The following is a 19,021-nucleotide window of genomic DNA, read 5'->3' as shown; positions in this document are numbered from 1 at the left end:
TTATTATTAGTAATATCTAATATGTATTAATTATATATTATTTTATTTCACAATCTTAACTCCATAATTAACCATTAATTATATATTATTTTATTTCACAATCTTAACTCCATAATTAACCATTAATTATATATTATTTTATTTCACAAATAAATAATATTTCTTATTATTAATAATATCTAATATTTATTAATAATTAACCATCTTTCTCGTTTATCTAGTCGGTCAATTCTAAGTGTGTGACCTCATAGGACCCGATTATAATAGTTATAGGTTTAATCTCATTAATTGTAGTTGGCTTCTAGCAAAGCACTACGATTCTTAAAATAATTGGATTAAATTATATCTGTTAATTTGTCCTATCCAAGTTTAGTCATTGCACATTAAATTAAAAGACACAATTCTTTCAAAGAAGGCCTACTGTAAGATCCTCTTGCTGCTGAGTTATGTCTGACCGAGAAAACATAGTTGATGGTTATGTTTCCCGACTCTTGTGACCGCTGAAGGATAAAAGTTGTTATTGAATGCTCAAACAGAGGATGGTCATTGATGTTGCACCCAACCGAGGACCGATGACATGGTTTTCGACCGCAATTCTTACACCCGACCAAGAGCTCAAGATTGTTGCTTCTACACCCGACAGAAGACCGCGGCATGGTTTTCGACCGTAGTTCCTACACTCGACCGAAAGTTGACTGTTATTATTGCACCCAACCGAGGACTGCTGGAATTGTTTTCGACAGTAGTTCCTACACCCGACTAAGAGCTGAAGGCTACTACTGCACCCGACCGAGGACTGCTGGCATGATTTTCAACGCAATTCCTGCACCCGACTAAGAGCTCAAGGTTGTTGATGTTGCACTCTCAAGGTTGTTGATGTTGCACTCGACCGAGGACCGCTGTCATTGTTTTTTACCGCGGCCGAGAAAAAATATCAATCCAAGCCCGCGACCGAGCGATGGTTTAATTCACGACTGAGAGTTCTTCAAATGACCAATCTTTATCGGTTGCGCAATTTTATGCTTTTTAAGATTTGGTTGGTTTTAAAATGTTGTAAGTTTGTGATTTATTTGATCATAGATTAGCATAATTATATTAAAAAATGTAAAGCGTAAATATTTTGAAAAAGACCAAAATTAACTAGTAGAGACCCTTGGGACATTGTGGGACATAACTTATTTTAAAAATTATTTCTCACACGTAACCAAACGTCGAACTCGAGAAGAATAACTTAATCGACGTTCATAAGTCAAAACTTGTCCTCGTTTTATAAAATTAGGTGACGACTCTAAAGTCGTGAGGTTTAATTGGACTAAACTTGAAAAAAAAAATAGGCCTATAATGACTTCCATTAAAATATCAATCTCTTCGAGATTCGACACGGGATAGTAAGTTATTGAGTCATCTATAAAATCTCATTTTTCACAAATTTTCGATCACGTTAAAATTAATTCCCCTCACAATTTTTAAAATCAAAAAAGAATACAAAATGTTAAACATTCAAAGCCCAAATTTGCAAACTTGGCGACAAGTCATCAACGCACACACTCATCACCTGCAAATTTGAGTTAAATCTTGAACTTTAGTTCTATATCTCTTATATGTAAATTGTTGATTAGTTGTGAACATTTCATTATATGATTATTGGTTAGTGTCTACCTCGAGATCAGTCTACTATTTATGTACATATTTTTGCTCATTCTTCGACTCTTCCTGTTTTTGTACTCTAAGGACCTTCATAACCTCAATTTTAGAAAAAAAATGTAAACTACAAATCTTAAATCATTTAGAGAGTAATATAAAAAAAAATGTAAAAGACTGACCAAGAAGAAAGGTGGTGACATGGTCATTTTAGTTAGATCAGTTATTTTAAAAGAAAAAATTGACAAAAGTGTTTCTAAAAGTTTGAAGGACAATTTGTTTTAAAAAATAATTCGAAGACTAAATGATCAAAAGTAATTAAAAGGACACTCATATAATTTGCACAATGTAAATAGTAAAATCATTTAATCATAACTAACTAGAATTTGTCTAAATTTGATTTTTAACCTTCACTTTCGAGATTTTTAATGAAATAATTTTAACCGTTTAACAAAACAAAAAATATCATTAAAATTATATTAAATACTTGATAAATAAAAAAAAGTAATAATTTCATTTTTGATCATGTGATCATTAATATTAAAATTCAAGATAATCATATAAATAAAACAAAACTAACTGTCAAGGTGATTTATAAAAGATATCAGCTTGTCAAAGCAACAAGATTAGGAAACAACACAAAAACAAAACATAGTTCAGACACAACATTCTCAAAAACCTAGCCATTAAAAGAAAAACACCCAAACAAAGTCAATAAGGATTTAGATAAATAGCTCCCATTATAAAAGACAATCTTAATTGTAATAATAATAATAATAAAGTCAGAACCGAACCTAATATAGCAAGTCACACCAATGCAATACTGCTGCCACCACCCGGAGGTTTACGAACCCCACCAAAGTAGTCTCGAGCCTCCACTTTCCCATCGGAGAATATGTCACTGCCACTCATTTCTCGAAGTTTTGCCGAGCTCAGAGTTTTGTCATTGCTTGCAGATGAAGAACCGTCTCCTTTGAATATGTCGTTTCCATTCAGCTCAGCAAATTTCTGGTCAGGAATCTTTTTCGAAGTCTTCAACATAGGATCATCGAACTGCAATGTAGCATATTACAAATGAATTCAATTGTAAAAATTGTTTGCAAATCAAATGTGTAATAAAGAATTAAGACCTTATTTTATCATTCTGTTTCATTGGATTTAATACTTTACTAATTTGTGATCCTAATAGTCTAGCTTTTTAAGAAAGAAAAAGAAAAAATCAACTCTAATTATCAATTTTGCAACCAAACATTATTTTTTTTCTATAGTTTATTTATATCCCATTATCAAACACTTCTCTAATACAAACCATTCAATGTCTTTATGACATTTTCAAATATTAAATATAAACAATATTTTCATAATTAGACTAAAATATAACCTTAAGAAATCACTATATTATAAGAAAAAACAAACATTTAAATCTAGGACTTTGTTCGGATTTGAGTTATCCATTTGGGTTATTTAAATAAATCATTTGACATTAATTATGAAAAATTGAGTTATTATGTGAAAAGACTTAAAAGTATTAATATATTTTTTTTAAATAGAGTATTTTATAAATTAATTGACTTATTAATGAAAAATAGATGTGATGATGGTGAGTTATTTAAATAACCTTGCTTTATTTGGATTATTTTCAAATAACTCACTAATTGTCAAATCTATTATCATGTAATTTAAATCATCAACCAAATTACAAAACTACCCTTATTCTATTTTTTTAACATTTTGGTTAATACCAAGATAACAAGTTACTTTATACCAAATAAGGTTACTTGAATACAACTGGTTGAATATTCAAATAACCCCATATCAATCAAGACCCTAGTTTTTTTTTCATTAGATCAAGTAAGCTCTATATGTATAAGGCATGAAAAAACAAGGAACAAACAATTATGTGATTTTAGCACTAACAGAAATGATTTAAGATTAGGAACTTGAGGGAGAAAAAGATGTACTTACCTTAGATACAGGTTCTCCAATTTCTATGGTTTCTCTCAAAGCCAATGCTCGAGCAGCCAATGGTCGGAGTTGAATTTCAGGAGGTGGTGCAAAAATATCGTTCCCACTAAGCTCTTTGCATTTAGCATTAGATAGTTGTCTCTGCATCTTTGCATCAGAATCGCTTTCCAGATTTCCACTAAGCTCACGCTGCTTTGCAACCTCAGTTAGTGTTGTAGGTTTCTTTGGAGTAATGATTTCTTCTTCAGCAAAAGATATATGACTTATCCCAGCTACAGCTTGCTGGTTACAACCCAAAAAGATAAAATGCAAAACAAAAAATTACTCTCACAGGTTTTAATGAGATTGTAATGGATATTTGTGACAAAATATAAGTTTTCAAAGAAGCTCAATTAATATACCTGGTATAACCTTACACCAGTTTTATTACTAGGTGTAGCATCTATCTCTTCATCTCCATTTTCTGCACCAGCCACAAAGATTCCACTACCAGTCATCTCCTTCAGTTTATATCCTGAAACAGGTTTCCTAAAGAGTACAAAATTCATCATTTTAGTGAGACATTAAACATAAGGGGATTTTGTGATCAGATTATCATTCAATCAACACACTTTCAATCCTGAAACTAGATACATAAAAGTTTCATGACTTGCTTTGTGTTTGCATAGAAATGAGGAGGAAGAACCAAGATTGAAGAACACTCCGATAAACTTTTAACTAACTTAACCCCTTAGTCCTTTTTTTGGACATTGTGAAGCAAAAAGCTCATATTTGACAAAAAAAAAAAAAGAAATCAAATAAAACAGTTATGGGACATATATGTAGCAACAGAGACAAATAAAATTCTTAGGTTTCTTTCATTAAAGACCCTAAAACAAGTTTATAACCATATTTTCAACTCATTAATGAAATACCATAAATCATGTGGATTAAGAAACAAATTAGGGAAAATGTGAGCAGATTGAATGGGTTAATAACATGACAAAAGTTACTTTACATCATTCAAAATCTGAAGATTTATGTGTTCAAATGATTCTAAACAATTAAACTATATTTATTTTCATCACCCACTTAACTACCGAAAGATTAAAATAGAATGATCACCATATAAGGTAACATTCATCTGTTCTATAATCCCAATATCCAGATCAGATGTATTAACTGATAAGAAGCAGAATTCACAGGCTAACAATTGTATATTAGATGCCATAAGTTATCCTAGTAAGTAACAAATCCAGCTAAACCATCACTAGACATGTTCTTGGACTGCTTCCAGATAATTAGAATTTAGATACAATTCAATTACAGATAAACCCCTTATCTTTTGGTGATTCAAATTCAAATAATTCCTATTAATTAGCTAAGCTATTTAATTGAATCTTTCATAACCATACATTCATTCATTAAAATCAATAAACACAAACAAGAGATGTATAGCAACTAAAGTTAATTAATTATAGGATAAATTGAATTTGAATCACCAACAAACCCATTTTCTATATCTGATAAATAACATTAATATGCAGACAAAAACAATGGTGTGAGGAGATGAATAAACAAGCCAAAAATGACAAAAATCCGTGTACAAAGATCTGCAGAAAGTGACATTTTACTGGCTGAAGAAGAGTAAAGAAGGTCATACGAAAATAAATAAATTAAATAAATCAGATACAAATCTGTTATTCTAAAGAGAAACATGAATAGATCTCACTCACCTCTTATTCAAACTCTCAACCTCTTCATCAGTAACCTGACCTCCAAACACTACCTTACTGATCCCATCAGATGGCTGAAATTTTCAACCAAAATCAATCAAAAACATAACCCAATCAAATTTCTCATTTACAGCTCAAAAATAACAAATGAAAAGCCGAATTCGAAAACCTGATGAGAACGGGAAGCAGAACGCGCGGCGGAAGCAGTAGCTGGTGAATCGACGGTCGGATTTTCAGACCAAGTGAGTAGATCTGCAGTTGATGAGTGAGGCTTTCTCACTGGAGTTGCTCTATCCATTTTGATTTCTTTCTTCTTCTTTAGAGATCTGATCGCCGATCCACTCCGATTTGTACGATGAATCTGAATGTAGAGAGAGAAAGTGAGAGAGAGAAGGATGATGGAGTGGAGTCCTCTGGAAGTCAGAATCCATTTTTGAATTTTAATTTCCGCCTGAAAAGTCTCTCTCTCTACTCTCTCTCTACTCTCTCTCATATTTTTCCGTTTTCTTTTCTGCAAAGGCACGTGGCCATCTCGACAAAAAGTTTCCCACCAGCTTATAATAAATGTGCATTCTCTTAAATGTCCTCGAGAAGCATAAAACTTATTGGGAAAAGGTAGATTTCAGAAGGGTATTTATGTCAATATAATTATGTTTCGGGAATTTTAAGTTATTATACGAATTTCAAAAGTCACTTATAAAGCTATTCGTTGCTTATCCGTTACTATATATGTGGCTTCCCGTTATAATAATGTTTTCTTAAAAAAATTTAAATACTTAAAGCTGGTTTGATTTGGTGTTTTTAGTCCAAATTTAATTATTTTATTTTTTTAATTATTAAATTACTTAATTTATAAATTAAATTATTAAAATATTTTTATTTTATAAAATTTATATTTTAAATACTTAACTGGTTTGATTTGGTTTTTCTAGAACTTTTATTCAAAATTTAATTTTTCTTTTTTTTAAACTATTAAATCATTTTTTTTATAAAATTTATATATTAAAATAAAAATAAACATTATATTAATTCAACTAATTAAAAACTTAAATATTTTACTTTCTAATTAAATCATTTCTTTTATAAAACACTATTAAAATCTTCAAATAACCAACCTCAAACAAGCTCTTATTTATTTTAATTAATACAACATATATAATAACTTTTACAATATAAAATAAGTTTTGAAAAAGAAATAAACTTATTTTTTGTAATGAATTTTTTATTTGTGCATTTTCAGTGTAAATAAATATTTTTATGTCAATTATTTGTGTTATATTCTTTATCTTTTTTATTATTACTTTTTAAATTTTTAAAAAGCTCATATACTATTTATATTCATTTCAGCACTTTATCTAAGGTTCATTTTAGTTCATTTTTAATTATATTTCCATGTTATGACCCACTTTATTTAAGGGTGTTTTTAATAAGATTAAAAAATGAGACATTTGTTATTTTAGATAAGTTTCTTACTTTAATTAAAAAAAAAATTAACAATGTCTTGTCGATCTAAAAAAAAATAAATAAAATTGAATTGTTTTCTTATTTTCTCTTAATTTTCTAGATCCTATGCATGGATTGTGATTAATATTCAATACCAATATTGTTTTCCCTTCATATATGTCATGCTTTGACTTTTAGACCTGCCATTGTTAGATTATTTTTACATACAAAAAAAAAACTAGAAAGAGATAAATATCACTTTAAAGAAAGAGCAAATTGCCTCAATCCAAAAAGGCAAATAAGATTATGATATGTGATAATATTAAGTTAATTTTTTCCTATATGTTATTTGGTAAATCAAATAACTTAATTCATTGGTTAAATATTTTATACTTAAAACAAATTCATTATATTAAAACATTTTAAAAAAAATATATCCAAAAAAACTCACCTTATCAAAATCATCCACCATTGAATGTTATTTAATAAAAACAAAATTTATTTAAATAAACTGCAACTAGCAAACTCTAAGTCTTAGTTTATCTTATCAAAATTCAACCAAATGGGCTAAACGGTATGTGATTATGATAATGTCATAGTTTAAAGTTAAACTAGCAAAATTCAAATAGTGGACTTAAAAGGGGATGAGAAGGTGATTAGGTCAGTTTAACCTAACCAAATTCAAATAAATGTACTAAAAAGGATGAGATGTGCTTGTCAAAAGACTAAAATAGAAATGAGCTTTGACTTGGGTATAGTTCGTTTGAGGCTATTTAAATAATTAAAAAATTAAATTATATTTCTTTTTTTTTCTATCATATTACTCAATTTATTAATCAAAATATATAATAAAATATTATATATTTTTATTTTTTATTTTATCATTACATATTAATACACTTTAAGTATTTTTATTAAAAAAAATACTTTTCAAAATCATCATCAATAACTATTTATTCAAATAACCGGTTATTATAATAACTCAAATCCGAACATATCCCAGACAAAGACCATCTAGATAAAATAAAATGAAATTCATAACAAGTGAATTTAGAAATTTAAAAAAAAAAAATGTGATACAAAAGATAAATAAATAAATAAAGTAATTCAAACTCGTGACTATTATTAGTTCTACCATTATTGAAATGATCATTAGTGATGATAGGTTAGTATAAACTTTACCAATTACCATAGTCTACAAATATGTTAAATGATTGTCTTCAAAATATTACTATAGAACCTTAATTATCTAATTTTCAATGAATTTTATTGAAAACCTCAAATAAATTGAGATTAGCCTATATTTAGTATGAAAGTTATGATTGTTTATGATATTATTGAAAATTGTATCACTTTGAATATTTCTAACTTAGATCACAAATATTTTTTTTGCACAATTTGTAAATCTTTTAAATGTAGGCCTCTCTATTCATAGTTTTTGTAGGTGTATCTAGATGTATCCATATTGATCCCTTAATTTCAAATGGGTTCACTCTTATCATAAAACTAACTCAAATAGATTTACAAAAGGGATCCAATAATTAACATGCATATGTAATTATCCAATGCAATCATCACAATCAAACGTTGTCTATGATGTAGTCCTTCTAACTAACATGATTATGACAACACAATAAACCATACCATAAAAAATATTTATTTCTCTTCTCTGTTTTTTTGATGTTTGTTATTTGTAATTAATTTTTTTATTCTATTATTAGTTGAATTATTATAATGTTAATTTGTATTTATAATTTAAATTTTATAAAAATAAATTAAGTATTTTAATATTTAAATAATAAATTGAGTGATTAAATAATTAAAAATATATATATGATAAAATATATAATTTTTGAATAATTTTTTTAAAAATAATCCATATCAAACACAATGTGAGGTTGTTGAGTTCTCCATCCTACACTATGGAACAAAGTTTAGACATAAAAGCGTGCAATGCTCTTTTAGACAAATTATGATTTTTTTTCTTTTTTATATATCTTGAATATGATTTCTAATATTAAAAATATACATACTAAGTTTTCAACATAAGCATGTACTCATGTTTAAATTGTACTATGTTTGACATGATTTTTTCTTTTGCTTATGGATTGTGTTGAATGAATATTTAGTGTAGAAATGTATCTATCCATATGGTTGGTTTTGAAATTAATTGGATTTTAAAGTTTGGATTTGCTCACACTTTCTTTGAGAACAGATTCAAGATTCACTAATTGACTTTATTTAATCAAAATATATAGGATTTCCCCCCTAATATAATACTAAATCAAGTTACATCAAAGGATCATTTGAATTGGGGTTATTTAAAAGTTTATAAAGAGAAAAAAATGTAATAATTGATAATTTTGAGTAAGTAATGATTTTTGTTTTTGTAAAATACTTAAAAATTATTAATATATAATATTTTAAAATAAATAATATTTTAAAATAAATAATATTTTAATATTTAAGTTAATAAACTTAGTAATTTAATTAATAAAAAAATATTTAATATGTTTGAATTAATTGAAAAACTAAAATCCAACCACCAGCAAATATTACACAACACAAACAAAATCCCCTAGCACTAAAGTTGATGGGATAAGTTGAACTTAAGGTTGATTTGGATTTTTCAAATAATACCACAAAATCAAATATCACTTCATTTCTCTCTTATTTATTAAATTAATCAATTCATTAACTAATACTAAAATATCTGTTAATTTAAATTATTATTATTTATTTATATAAATTAATATCATTTAAGACTTTTTATAAGAAAAAATAATAATTATATTCTCAAAATAATCAATAATAATATTTTTTTTTTATTTTCTTGCTATTTAAATAACCTGGACACAAGGGCCTAAATGTTATTTTTAGTATGGACACTAAAGTCAAGAGGAATAGTTTCTGACAGATTGGGGAAAAGTAGCATTTGCACATTTTAAGATAGGGCGCATTACAGGCAGCACTCAATTGCTGCTAGTTTGATTCAAATTATTCTTAGAGTTGATTGGGTATGAGTTTATTTATAAAATGTGATGTCATATTTTGAGAGAAGGTAATTTTTTTTTATAGAAAAATGTATTTATATATATTAATTAATGAATGAAATGATACGATAAAAATGAATGAAGTGATATTTGATTATAATTGATTTAAAAAAAATCAAGAACTTGTTACTTAATTTTATATATTAAAAATTTATTTAAAATAAATATATTTAATAACGCATATTTATAATTATTTATTACTATAAACTTAGAAAACATAATAAAAACAATAAATTAAAATATCAAATTTATTTTTAAAGTGGAAAAATATTAAAATAATACTTTTAAAAAATCACATAAAAATTACTTTATCCTTCTAAATTTAATAAAATTAATGATATACATACATTTGTATTATTTTTCCTTTTTTTACAAGTGCAACCAACTTTTTTTTATTTTCTTTGATCATAATATATCTAATTATTTTTACAACATTAATTTCAAATATCATTAAATAAAAATATAATTATATCTAGACCAATTATAAAATAAAAAATAAAAGAAATATATTTATATTATTTGTATGTTAATCTCATATATATATATATATATATATATATATATATATATATATATATATATATATATATATATATATATATATATATATATATATATATATATATATATATATGAAATAATAGGGAACCAAAAACATGACAAGAGATTGTAGGAAAATAAAACTCTGGAAATCGTTCATCGTAGTTTAACACGTGTTTGGACGAAATATGACAATACAGGGGAATATCGCAGGGTGGCTCAAAGTTCGATGCGTTTTAACCTTAATTTGCGTGCCAGACATCTTTTAAAAGAAAACATTATTTAAAAAAATATATATTTGAGAGAATTTAAAATTAATAATGTGAAAATAATTAATTTTATTCAAATTTAATAATTTGGGAGTCAAATAATAATTTGTCAAAACCTAGTTTAAATTAATCAAACATAACTAATTTAAAAGATTATTTATTTGAAAATAGAGTCGTCAAATGATTTTAAAAAAATCAATAGAAGATACTTGCATAAACATACTTTATACCAAAGTCTCTATAAGGGGTTCGGTTTTGGTTCGCCCGTCAAAGGACTATTTTATTTTATTAAAATAAAATGTGACTATGATAAAATTTATTTATAACATTTATTTTCTTTATTTAGTAGTCCGAGGGTCCTAAACAATGATATGTTTAGATTACGTAAATAATTGTACAAAATTATTTAAAAGGGCGTACCTACGATTGCGTTGATATAAAACTGAGTAAAAACTCTGAAAAAGATCAGAAAAGTGTTAGAATTTAAAAATAAATTCCAAACGGGCCTTAGCCAAAATATTTGTTTAAGAAATATCCCAAAATATTTAAATATCATTTTTTGACCTTTCGGGATTATTTGAAAATAGATTGGGGTTCCAAAGTTACAAAAATAATTTTGGATTTTGAAAAGTAGAGCCAAACATGTCTTAGGACTAGAGTCCTAGGGTCTGGGACCGGTTTTGTCGATATGGGCTCGAGCGGGCTCGGTCTAGACCAGGAAGGGCTAGATCAAGGCTCAAGAGCATGGGTCCATGGATCCAGAGGGTTAGTCCTCGGTTCGGAAGGCTTGGTCCCGAACTCTAACTACTCGGTCGAGGGACTAGAAAGCTCGGTCTTGGGGTTCAAGAGACTCGGTCTTGAACCCAGGCTATTTAGTCTTAGGTCTAGGAGGCTCGGTCTTAGATCTAGGTTTCTCGGTTGAGGACCTAGAAGGCTCGGTCGCAGGTCAGACCTCTCTATATAAGGTTAGAAACCTCAGTCGGATTCTTCGGTCCTTGCTCAAGAACATCGGCCTTGAGTCTCGGTCCTAACTCAAGACCATCGGTCTCAGTCCTAACTCAAGAACATTGGTCCTTGGTCTCATCCTGGACCGAGGATTCTCGATCTTGTTTCTCGGTCCCAATCCTACATGACTCGGTCGTCAGGGACCGAGTGTTCTTAAATTTGTCAAGAATTGCAAGTCTTGTATCTTTTGATAAATATCATGGAATCACGATCTGTAAGTTGCAATCAACTCATATCCGTTTTATGTCAAAATTTGGGATCTTTTGAATTATGTCATTTTAAGGTCTGATTTTTGTTCCATTATTTTTGAAATAATGAACATAGTCAAACACAACCAAAACAAGAACATCATTTAATCTCTATAACAACTTTTGAAGATGAAATTCAAACTAATTTTTTTCAAAATTTTAGTTGGATCAAACATTATCGGGATGATGTTGTAATGATATTGGAATCATACTAACATGTTTACAAACATGTTTAGAAACTATTTGAATAAAAAATTCAAGTTTAAAGCTCAAGAACATGAATTTAAAAAATCCAGATTTTCAATACAATTTTTCATTTTTTTTGTTGTTTAAGGTTGATTGGATTAAATATCTTTCAATAGATAATATAACATCTATGGAATGATTCTAAACAAAGAAATCATACAATTGAACCCTAGAACAGATCAAACCGATCAAACTTAGAAAACAATTTCAATCACAAATTGAAATTCAATGAATCTAAAAGCATACCAACAACTAGAGAATACTCCAATGAAGTCTGGATCGAAATTATGATCACCGGAGAAGATTTTACAAAAATCTGTTCTTGAACGGAATTTGATTTCTTCGATTTGAACTGTAATATGTGATTTGTGTTTGATGTCCAGGAAGAGAATGACCTAAAGACTATTTATATTAATCTAGGTTAGTCGAGGAGGTCGAATTCAACTCCAATTTGATCTTTAGAGTTCTTATCCCTAATTTTATCTCATTCGTGGAAGTCTAGTTCTAGGGGAAGATAAGGTCAATAGGTTTAGGGGTAAGGATGGCGAGGATAAGGCAAGCACATGGGTAAAAAAATCAGAGAATAAGATCAACTATAAGTGGAGATAAAGCTTTTAGAAGGATTGTCGGCGATCGATTGCGATTCCGACGATCCCATACAACACCGAAGAAGAATGATCAAAACGATGTTGTTTTGTTTAAAAAAATGTGTTGTTAGAGTTTCGTGGTGTTCCGTTCGCGTCTGGGTGGCTGAGCTAACGGGCGTTAGCGTCCCGTTAGTTGATTCCATGTGGCTTGGGCGCGCTTTGGCTTCGTTACATCTGACTGAGTGGATGATCCCTGGCATTGGATGATGTCCAGGTGCTCATCTGATGGCCTAGGATCCTGTTGCAATTTAATTTCCCATTTTCGGCTACACTCGATTATCAGTTTATATTTTTAATAAAAATATTATTTGTAATCGAATTTTAATCCCTTTCATACATTTTTTTCGCTAAAAATTTCACAAAAAATGATTTTGGAAACATAATAAAAATTATATTTATTATTTTTATTTTTGGGTATTTTTGGGTATTTATGTAATTATTTTAAGCCATAAATTATACATAATTTATGTTTAAAATCATAATTAAATAATTTCAACCCCTTCTTGAATTTAATTTGGGTAAAATAAATACAATATTTTTACCTCAAATTATTTTTGGATTCTTTTTAATATTTCCATTTAGGGTCTAATTATTAAAATAATTAACCATAATTTGATTTTTAATCTTTTTTTGGGTTATTTTGAATTTAAAAATTCAACATATTATTTTAATATTATTATAATTTTATAGTATTATTTATAAATTAGAGTATGTCAATTTTCATGCTTACAAAATGTCCCTCTTGAACTGAGTTTGAGTAAAATAAACTTCATTTTTGGAAAACATGGATTCGCGATTTGAACATCTCGAAAATTGTACCATAATAAGATAGAAAGATAGAACATGGATGACATGTAGACGCTGGGGATGAATCATAACAATGAATCATAGATGGAAACAACCACATGATCACTCGTTGGTTGAATCTTGTTTGGGGATAAGCTATCACAATAGTCCTATGCTTACTGGGAAGTAAAATAAGACTCTAAGTGGGATGGATTATTATAATAATCCTTCGATAATGTCTATCAATAGATATGGTTCGTCTGAGGATGCAAATAGATCTCTCTATGGGTAAGAGTCTTATGCTAGTAAGACTTTCTTTTAGATATCCCTCAAGAAATAAGACCTTGAGTAATAATCTTCTACGGGTAGTGATAACAATCACGCCATGTCCATTAAGAGATGGAATTTGCTGTTGGAGGTTGGTCATAATAATGACTTTCATGGATGTCTATAATGATATAGAACTTACTGTAGGGAAGGGTACCTACAATTGTAGGTAAAATTTCTCTTTGGGTGTCTACCCACATCTAGGACTATTTTGGGAATGAAAAGGATTCTCTAGAAAATGTGATAACAATCACGCTGAGAATGGTGATAATAATCACGCAGAAGGGATGATAAAAATCATTCTAAGGAGATAGATTATTACAATGACCTATTGAGAAGACATGTGATAGCAGTCACTCTGAAGGGATGATAACAATCATTCTGAGGGGATAAGTTATGACAATGACTTATTGAGAAGACAGGTGATAACAATCACCCTAAACCCTTAATCCCATCCACGAATCATGGAGACTTGGATTTGAAAGGTATTCGGGGCTAAGGCATTCTACAATCAAGAGAGATTATCTCGTTTAAAGAGCTCGAGTTCTATTTTTCTTTTATGTTAAGATATAGATGATAAATCTACTTTTGTGCAAACGATTATCCAAACTCTTAACTTGCAAAGAAGGTGACCGAGACATGGGGTCTTGTTCAACTATATTTTTGGTTGCTTTTCCATGGGCCGTAATCCTTCGAAAGTTCGATTATTCCTGGTATAGTTGCAGAGAGAGCTTAAACTTTCTAGCTTTGAAAATTTTTCCTTTCTTTCTCTTTTTTTGGCTCCTGGAGCATATAAAGGGGACAGTGCCCGAGTGAACACAAATGGTGATTTCAACACCTCAACCTACACGGGAGCATGTATATTTTTAGGTTCTCGGGGTATATATATGGGGGAATGAATAAGTTTTTTTCTTGCGATAGTCATTGGGACAGCCGTCTAAGTGAGCACAAACGGTGATTTCAACACCACAACCTATACGGGAGTATATATTATACAGATATGTATATATTTTGAAGCTTTAAGTCTAGTTCTATTTGTTCTCTTATACAAAGGGGAATGAGATGTCCTTTCTCAGATTGCGGTTTTGGCTTAGCCTTTGGAGGTTTATTTCAGTTCTTTTTTACAAAAGTCTTCCATAGAGGGTTAATTATTTAGATAATCGCGTAGCACGAAAACCAACTTATTAAGAATATCCATCGATTATTTTTTTTTGGAAACTCTGGGTCATATTTGGGAGATTAATCACTATTAGATTAACAAAGCAACTCTTAGTTTTGCTCGTACTAATTTCCTAAAATTCTTGTCATCGGTTGGGAGAAAGAACCAAGGTTCTCACTGTCTTCATACTCTATGTCAGACAACACTAGGAATGACTATTCCATTATTTATTTATTTTTTATTAAGTTTGAGACAAGACCTCCATAAAGTCTGCCTATGTATCTTCCTTTTGTCCTTGACATATTCTTTTTATTCCTTTGGTAGAATCATGTTTCACGTAGTTCTCTCATTTATTTGATGTGAAGTAGTTATACAAAACTAGAGGTCGATTAGTTCATTTGAGGTTGGGGACTAAACCCATTTTTAATCCTGTTAAGACTGGATTAGGAGCCGTCATATGCACATGAAGATATTACACATAATATCGTTTTAGTGCATCTAAATTACTTGGAGCAATAAACTCTTCACCTTCACCTGTAGATATGCGAATTGCACCTCCAAAGATGATTTTCTTAATGAGAAAAGGACATTCCCATCGTGGTCGGAACTTTCTCCTAGGGTCTAATAGTTCTCGGATTTGTTTGAGCACCAAGTCACATTTCTTTTATAATATAAAATAGAGTTGGATACTAACCCTAAGTTCATGGATTCGTGTCCATCATGCGACAAATTATGCGCATGATTAAATGATTAAATATGTTTGTGGGCTATATACTTAATTCGTTCATTATCCATTTAAAATAGAATTTTGAAAAAGTAATAAACTCAATTCTTTCAATGAATTTTTTTATTTGTGCATTTTAGTGTAAATAATTATTTTACATCAGTTATTTGTATTATATTCCTTATTTTTATTTTTATTTTTTATTTTTTAAAATTTTAAAAAGCTTATATATTATTTATATTCATTTAGATAAGGTTCATTTTTAGTACATCAATTATTTGTATTATATTCTTTATTTATTTATTTTTAAATTTTAAAAAACTTATATATTATTTATATTCATTTCAGCTTTATCTGAGGTTCATTTTTAGCTCTTTTTTAATTATATTTCCATGTTATGACAATAAGGTGTTTTTAATAAGATTAAAAAAATGAGACATTTGTTATTTTAGATAGATTTTTTACTTCAATTAAATTTTTTTAACGATGTCTTATTGAGGTAAAAAACAATCAAATAAAATTGAGTTGTGTTAGGATCTAGATAGCCGCTGGAGGACCGGGGTTGGACCGGTTAGCGGTTCTCACTCGAAGGGTGGTGGTTAATCCGGTTAGAGATTAACACCGGGGTTTCAATACTACACAACCTGTCACAAACCCTTGAACTAGGTTCAAGCGCGGAAGAGGTTTGCTTTCAGGTTGAAGCAGCACACTTGTATGATAGGCAGAACCGGTTTCGGATGATGAAGGTTTGAAAATTGATGGTCGGTTTCGGTAACCTGGTGATTCGGCTTGGATAGGGTTAAGTCGGTTATAGCGGTACGGGTCGGTTAGATTATGGAACCGGCAGAAAGTAAATGACAAAACCGATTTTATGGATGTTCGGAGATAAAACTCCTACGTCACCCCTTCTTCTTGAAACCGCGAGAAGGATATTCACTAAGGAATACACAAACACAATCCGATCGAGACTTATTTCCTACTCGATAACACTCTTACAATTTACACCGAAATTGTAAAATACACACACTTCAACTTTTAGCACTCAGACTTTTTCTAGAGATAGAACACACTGTTTTCACTTGTAAATTAAATGCTCTTAGTTGTCTCACTTGTCCCGCATTTACTCTTCTTCAACTGCCCCTTTTATAGATGAAATATGCCAACGGTCATATTTCACTTCCTTGAATCTGATTGGCTGAGCAGAGGTGTAGAGGTTCAGTGATTCAGTGATTCAGACCCTGCGGTCATCTTTTCAGACCTGACGGTCAACCTCAGACCTGGCAGTCAATATCACAGACTTGGCAGTCTGTTCTTCCGGTGTGTAAGACAAACCTGTTAGGTTTGTCTTTTACTCATTGTGGACATTGTCTGTTAGACAGTTGTCTGTACTTGGAAGATCTCCTTTCTGACTTATCCCGAAGTGGAAAGATCCTGTAGGACTGTCTTCTGCAGCCTGCAGGCTTTCCTCAGACTTGTATGGATATGGAAGTGTTCAGTCTGTTCCTTTGGTATCATCTTCAACAGATACCCGAATTGTCTTCTTGTACTGGTCGGTCATTCGACTTAACCGGATGGCTTCCGGTGTGAGTGGTTTAACCGGACATCTTTCGGTTATTCCTCTGCCTTGTGGCTGATCGACTGTCTAATGATTCCGGTTTTAAGCTTTGGCCGATCCTTTCTTTGTGCGGTCATGTTCCAAGTGTTCCTGGTCGGTTTAGTGACTTGACCGGCTAGTCTTTTTAGTCGGTTCTTTTGTTTGACCGGTCTGGTTCCTTTGTTCCTGCATGGAAGGTTTATTTATGTTAAGTTTTGTGAACCGGTCTAATTTTATCTAACAATTTCTCCCTTTTTGATTATTTTATTTAAAATTATCAAAATCATGTAAGTTTGCAAACGTAGGCCGGTTCTTTCTTTGACCGGATTTTTGAAACTGTCTTGGGAGAATTTTTTTGAAAAATTTTGAGAAAAATTTTGGAAAAGTCTTATCTTTTATCTTATCAATTTCTCCCTTTTTGATTATTTTATTTAAAATTATCAAAACCATGTAGAAATGCAAATGTATGCCGGTTTCAAAAATAATTTTATATATATAGAAAGATAACCGAAAATAGAAAGTCTTATATAGAAATACTAAGATAAGCATAGTTAAAAGAGAGAGAGCCCCTATTCCGAGTCCGAGAAGTCGTAGCTGGCCATCAACTTCTTGTTTCGTTTTCTCTTTACTGGTTGCGGTCGACTGGCCGATTCGGAAACTCGCTGTCTTGTAGACCAGGGCTGTAGGTGCTCTTCATCCTCTTCTTCGATGTGAGCAGCCTGATCCGGTAGACCCTCAATAACCGTTTCAGTGACCTCGTTCAGCAGCCCGGTTACTAGGTCCTTCTTAGATGGTTTTCTTTTCCGCTTTGCCGGAACCGAAACGGAAGAGGCTGCCTTTTTCTTCTCGTTAGCAGCTGCAAAGCCTTCTAGCCTCTGTCTTTCCCTTTTTAACCGCTCAGCATCCTTCGCAACTTGAGCGGCTACTGACTTTGCAAGTCCCGGAAACTTAGCCTTTGTCCTCCGTTCTCGCTCGGCTCTTTCTTCTTCGGTGAGTTGCGGAGGCTCCTTCTCTTTTCTTGCTTCGTCGTCCAGCGCATCCTGGACCTTCTTAACCGCTTGGGCATTTGCCTCCACAACCGCGACATCCGCATTCATCTTAGCTTGGAGCAATTCGGCAACTTGTGCGGTCAGAGCTTTGAGGTCGTCCTCGAGACCCGCATTCTTCTTTTCAAGATCGGAGACCCTATCAAGTGTTGTGCCGACCAGATCCTTAGTAACCTCTGTCAGTCTTTCATCGGTCTCTCTTTCAAGCCGGTCAAAGTTCTCTTTTATCTCGGAGGTCGTATCCTCCAAAATCATCGTTCACTGAAGGTGTTTGCTGCGCGACACCGCTTCTTCCCGGTGGTCACCTTCGAAATCGGACATCCGGTTATCTGCCCAAAACAAAAGTTGCCTCGTCTTGTTGGCGAACCGGAGTGCCGAGCTAACGGTTCTCTGCATCTTTTCTTCGAGGCGTTGAGCCGCGGAGTCTGCAAACTCTTGGATAAGGATCTTGACCCTTTCTTCTGTAACACCCGGTTCGGAGACTTCCGGTTGTTTATGTGGAGAATTCCCGGTGAGAGGAGGACCCGTCCTTTCATCGGTTTCATCTGTTGCCGGATTCGCCCTTGGAGGGGTTGCCTCATTAGTTTGACCCTTTTCGATCCGTGGAGGTATA

The 19,021-nt window shown here is 31.0% G+C and overlaps 1 protein-coding gene across 1 annotated transcript; it reads right to left on the bottom strand.

Moving 5' to 3' along the window:
* Window positions 1–2,202: 2,202 nt before the first annotated feature.
* LOC124931000 lies at window positions 2,203–5,784 on the bottom strand. Its single transcript, XM_047471380.1, has 5 exons — window positions 5,491–5,784; window positions 5,322–5,395; window positions 4,008–4,134; window positions 3,607–3,888; window positions 2,203–2,694 (listed from the first exon to the last, which is right to left on the bottom strand). The coding sequence occupies exons 1-5, from the start codon at window positions 5,617–5,619 to the stop codon at window positions 2,449–2,451; spliced, it is 858 nt and encodes a 285-aa protein (XP_047327336.1). The 5' UTR covers window positions 5,620–5,784; the 3' UTR covers window positions 2,203–2,448.
* Window positions 5,785–19,021: the final 13,237 nt, after the last annotated feature.

The sequence above is a fragment of the Impatiens glandulifera genome, chromosome 3, assembly GCF_907164915.1.
Source record: "Impatiens glandulifera chromosome 3, dImpGla2.1, whole genome shotgun sequence".
In the NCBI taxonomy this organism is placed as follows: domain Eukaryota; kingdom Viridiplantae; phylum Streptophyta; class Magnoliopsida; order Ericales; family Balsaminaceae; genus Impatiens; species Impatiens glandulifera.
Note: the sequence above shows the minus strand (reverse complement) of the source record. Positions and strands in the feature narration are given on the sequence as shown.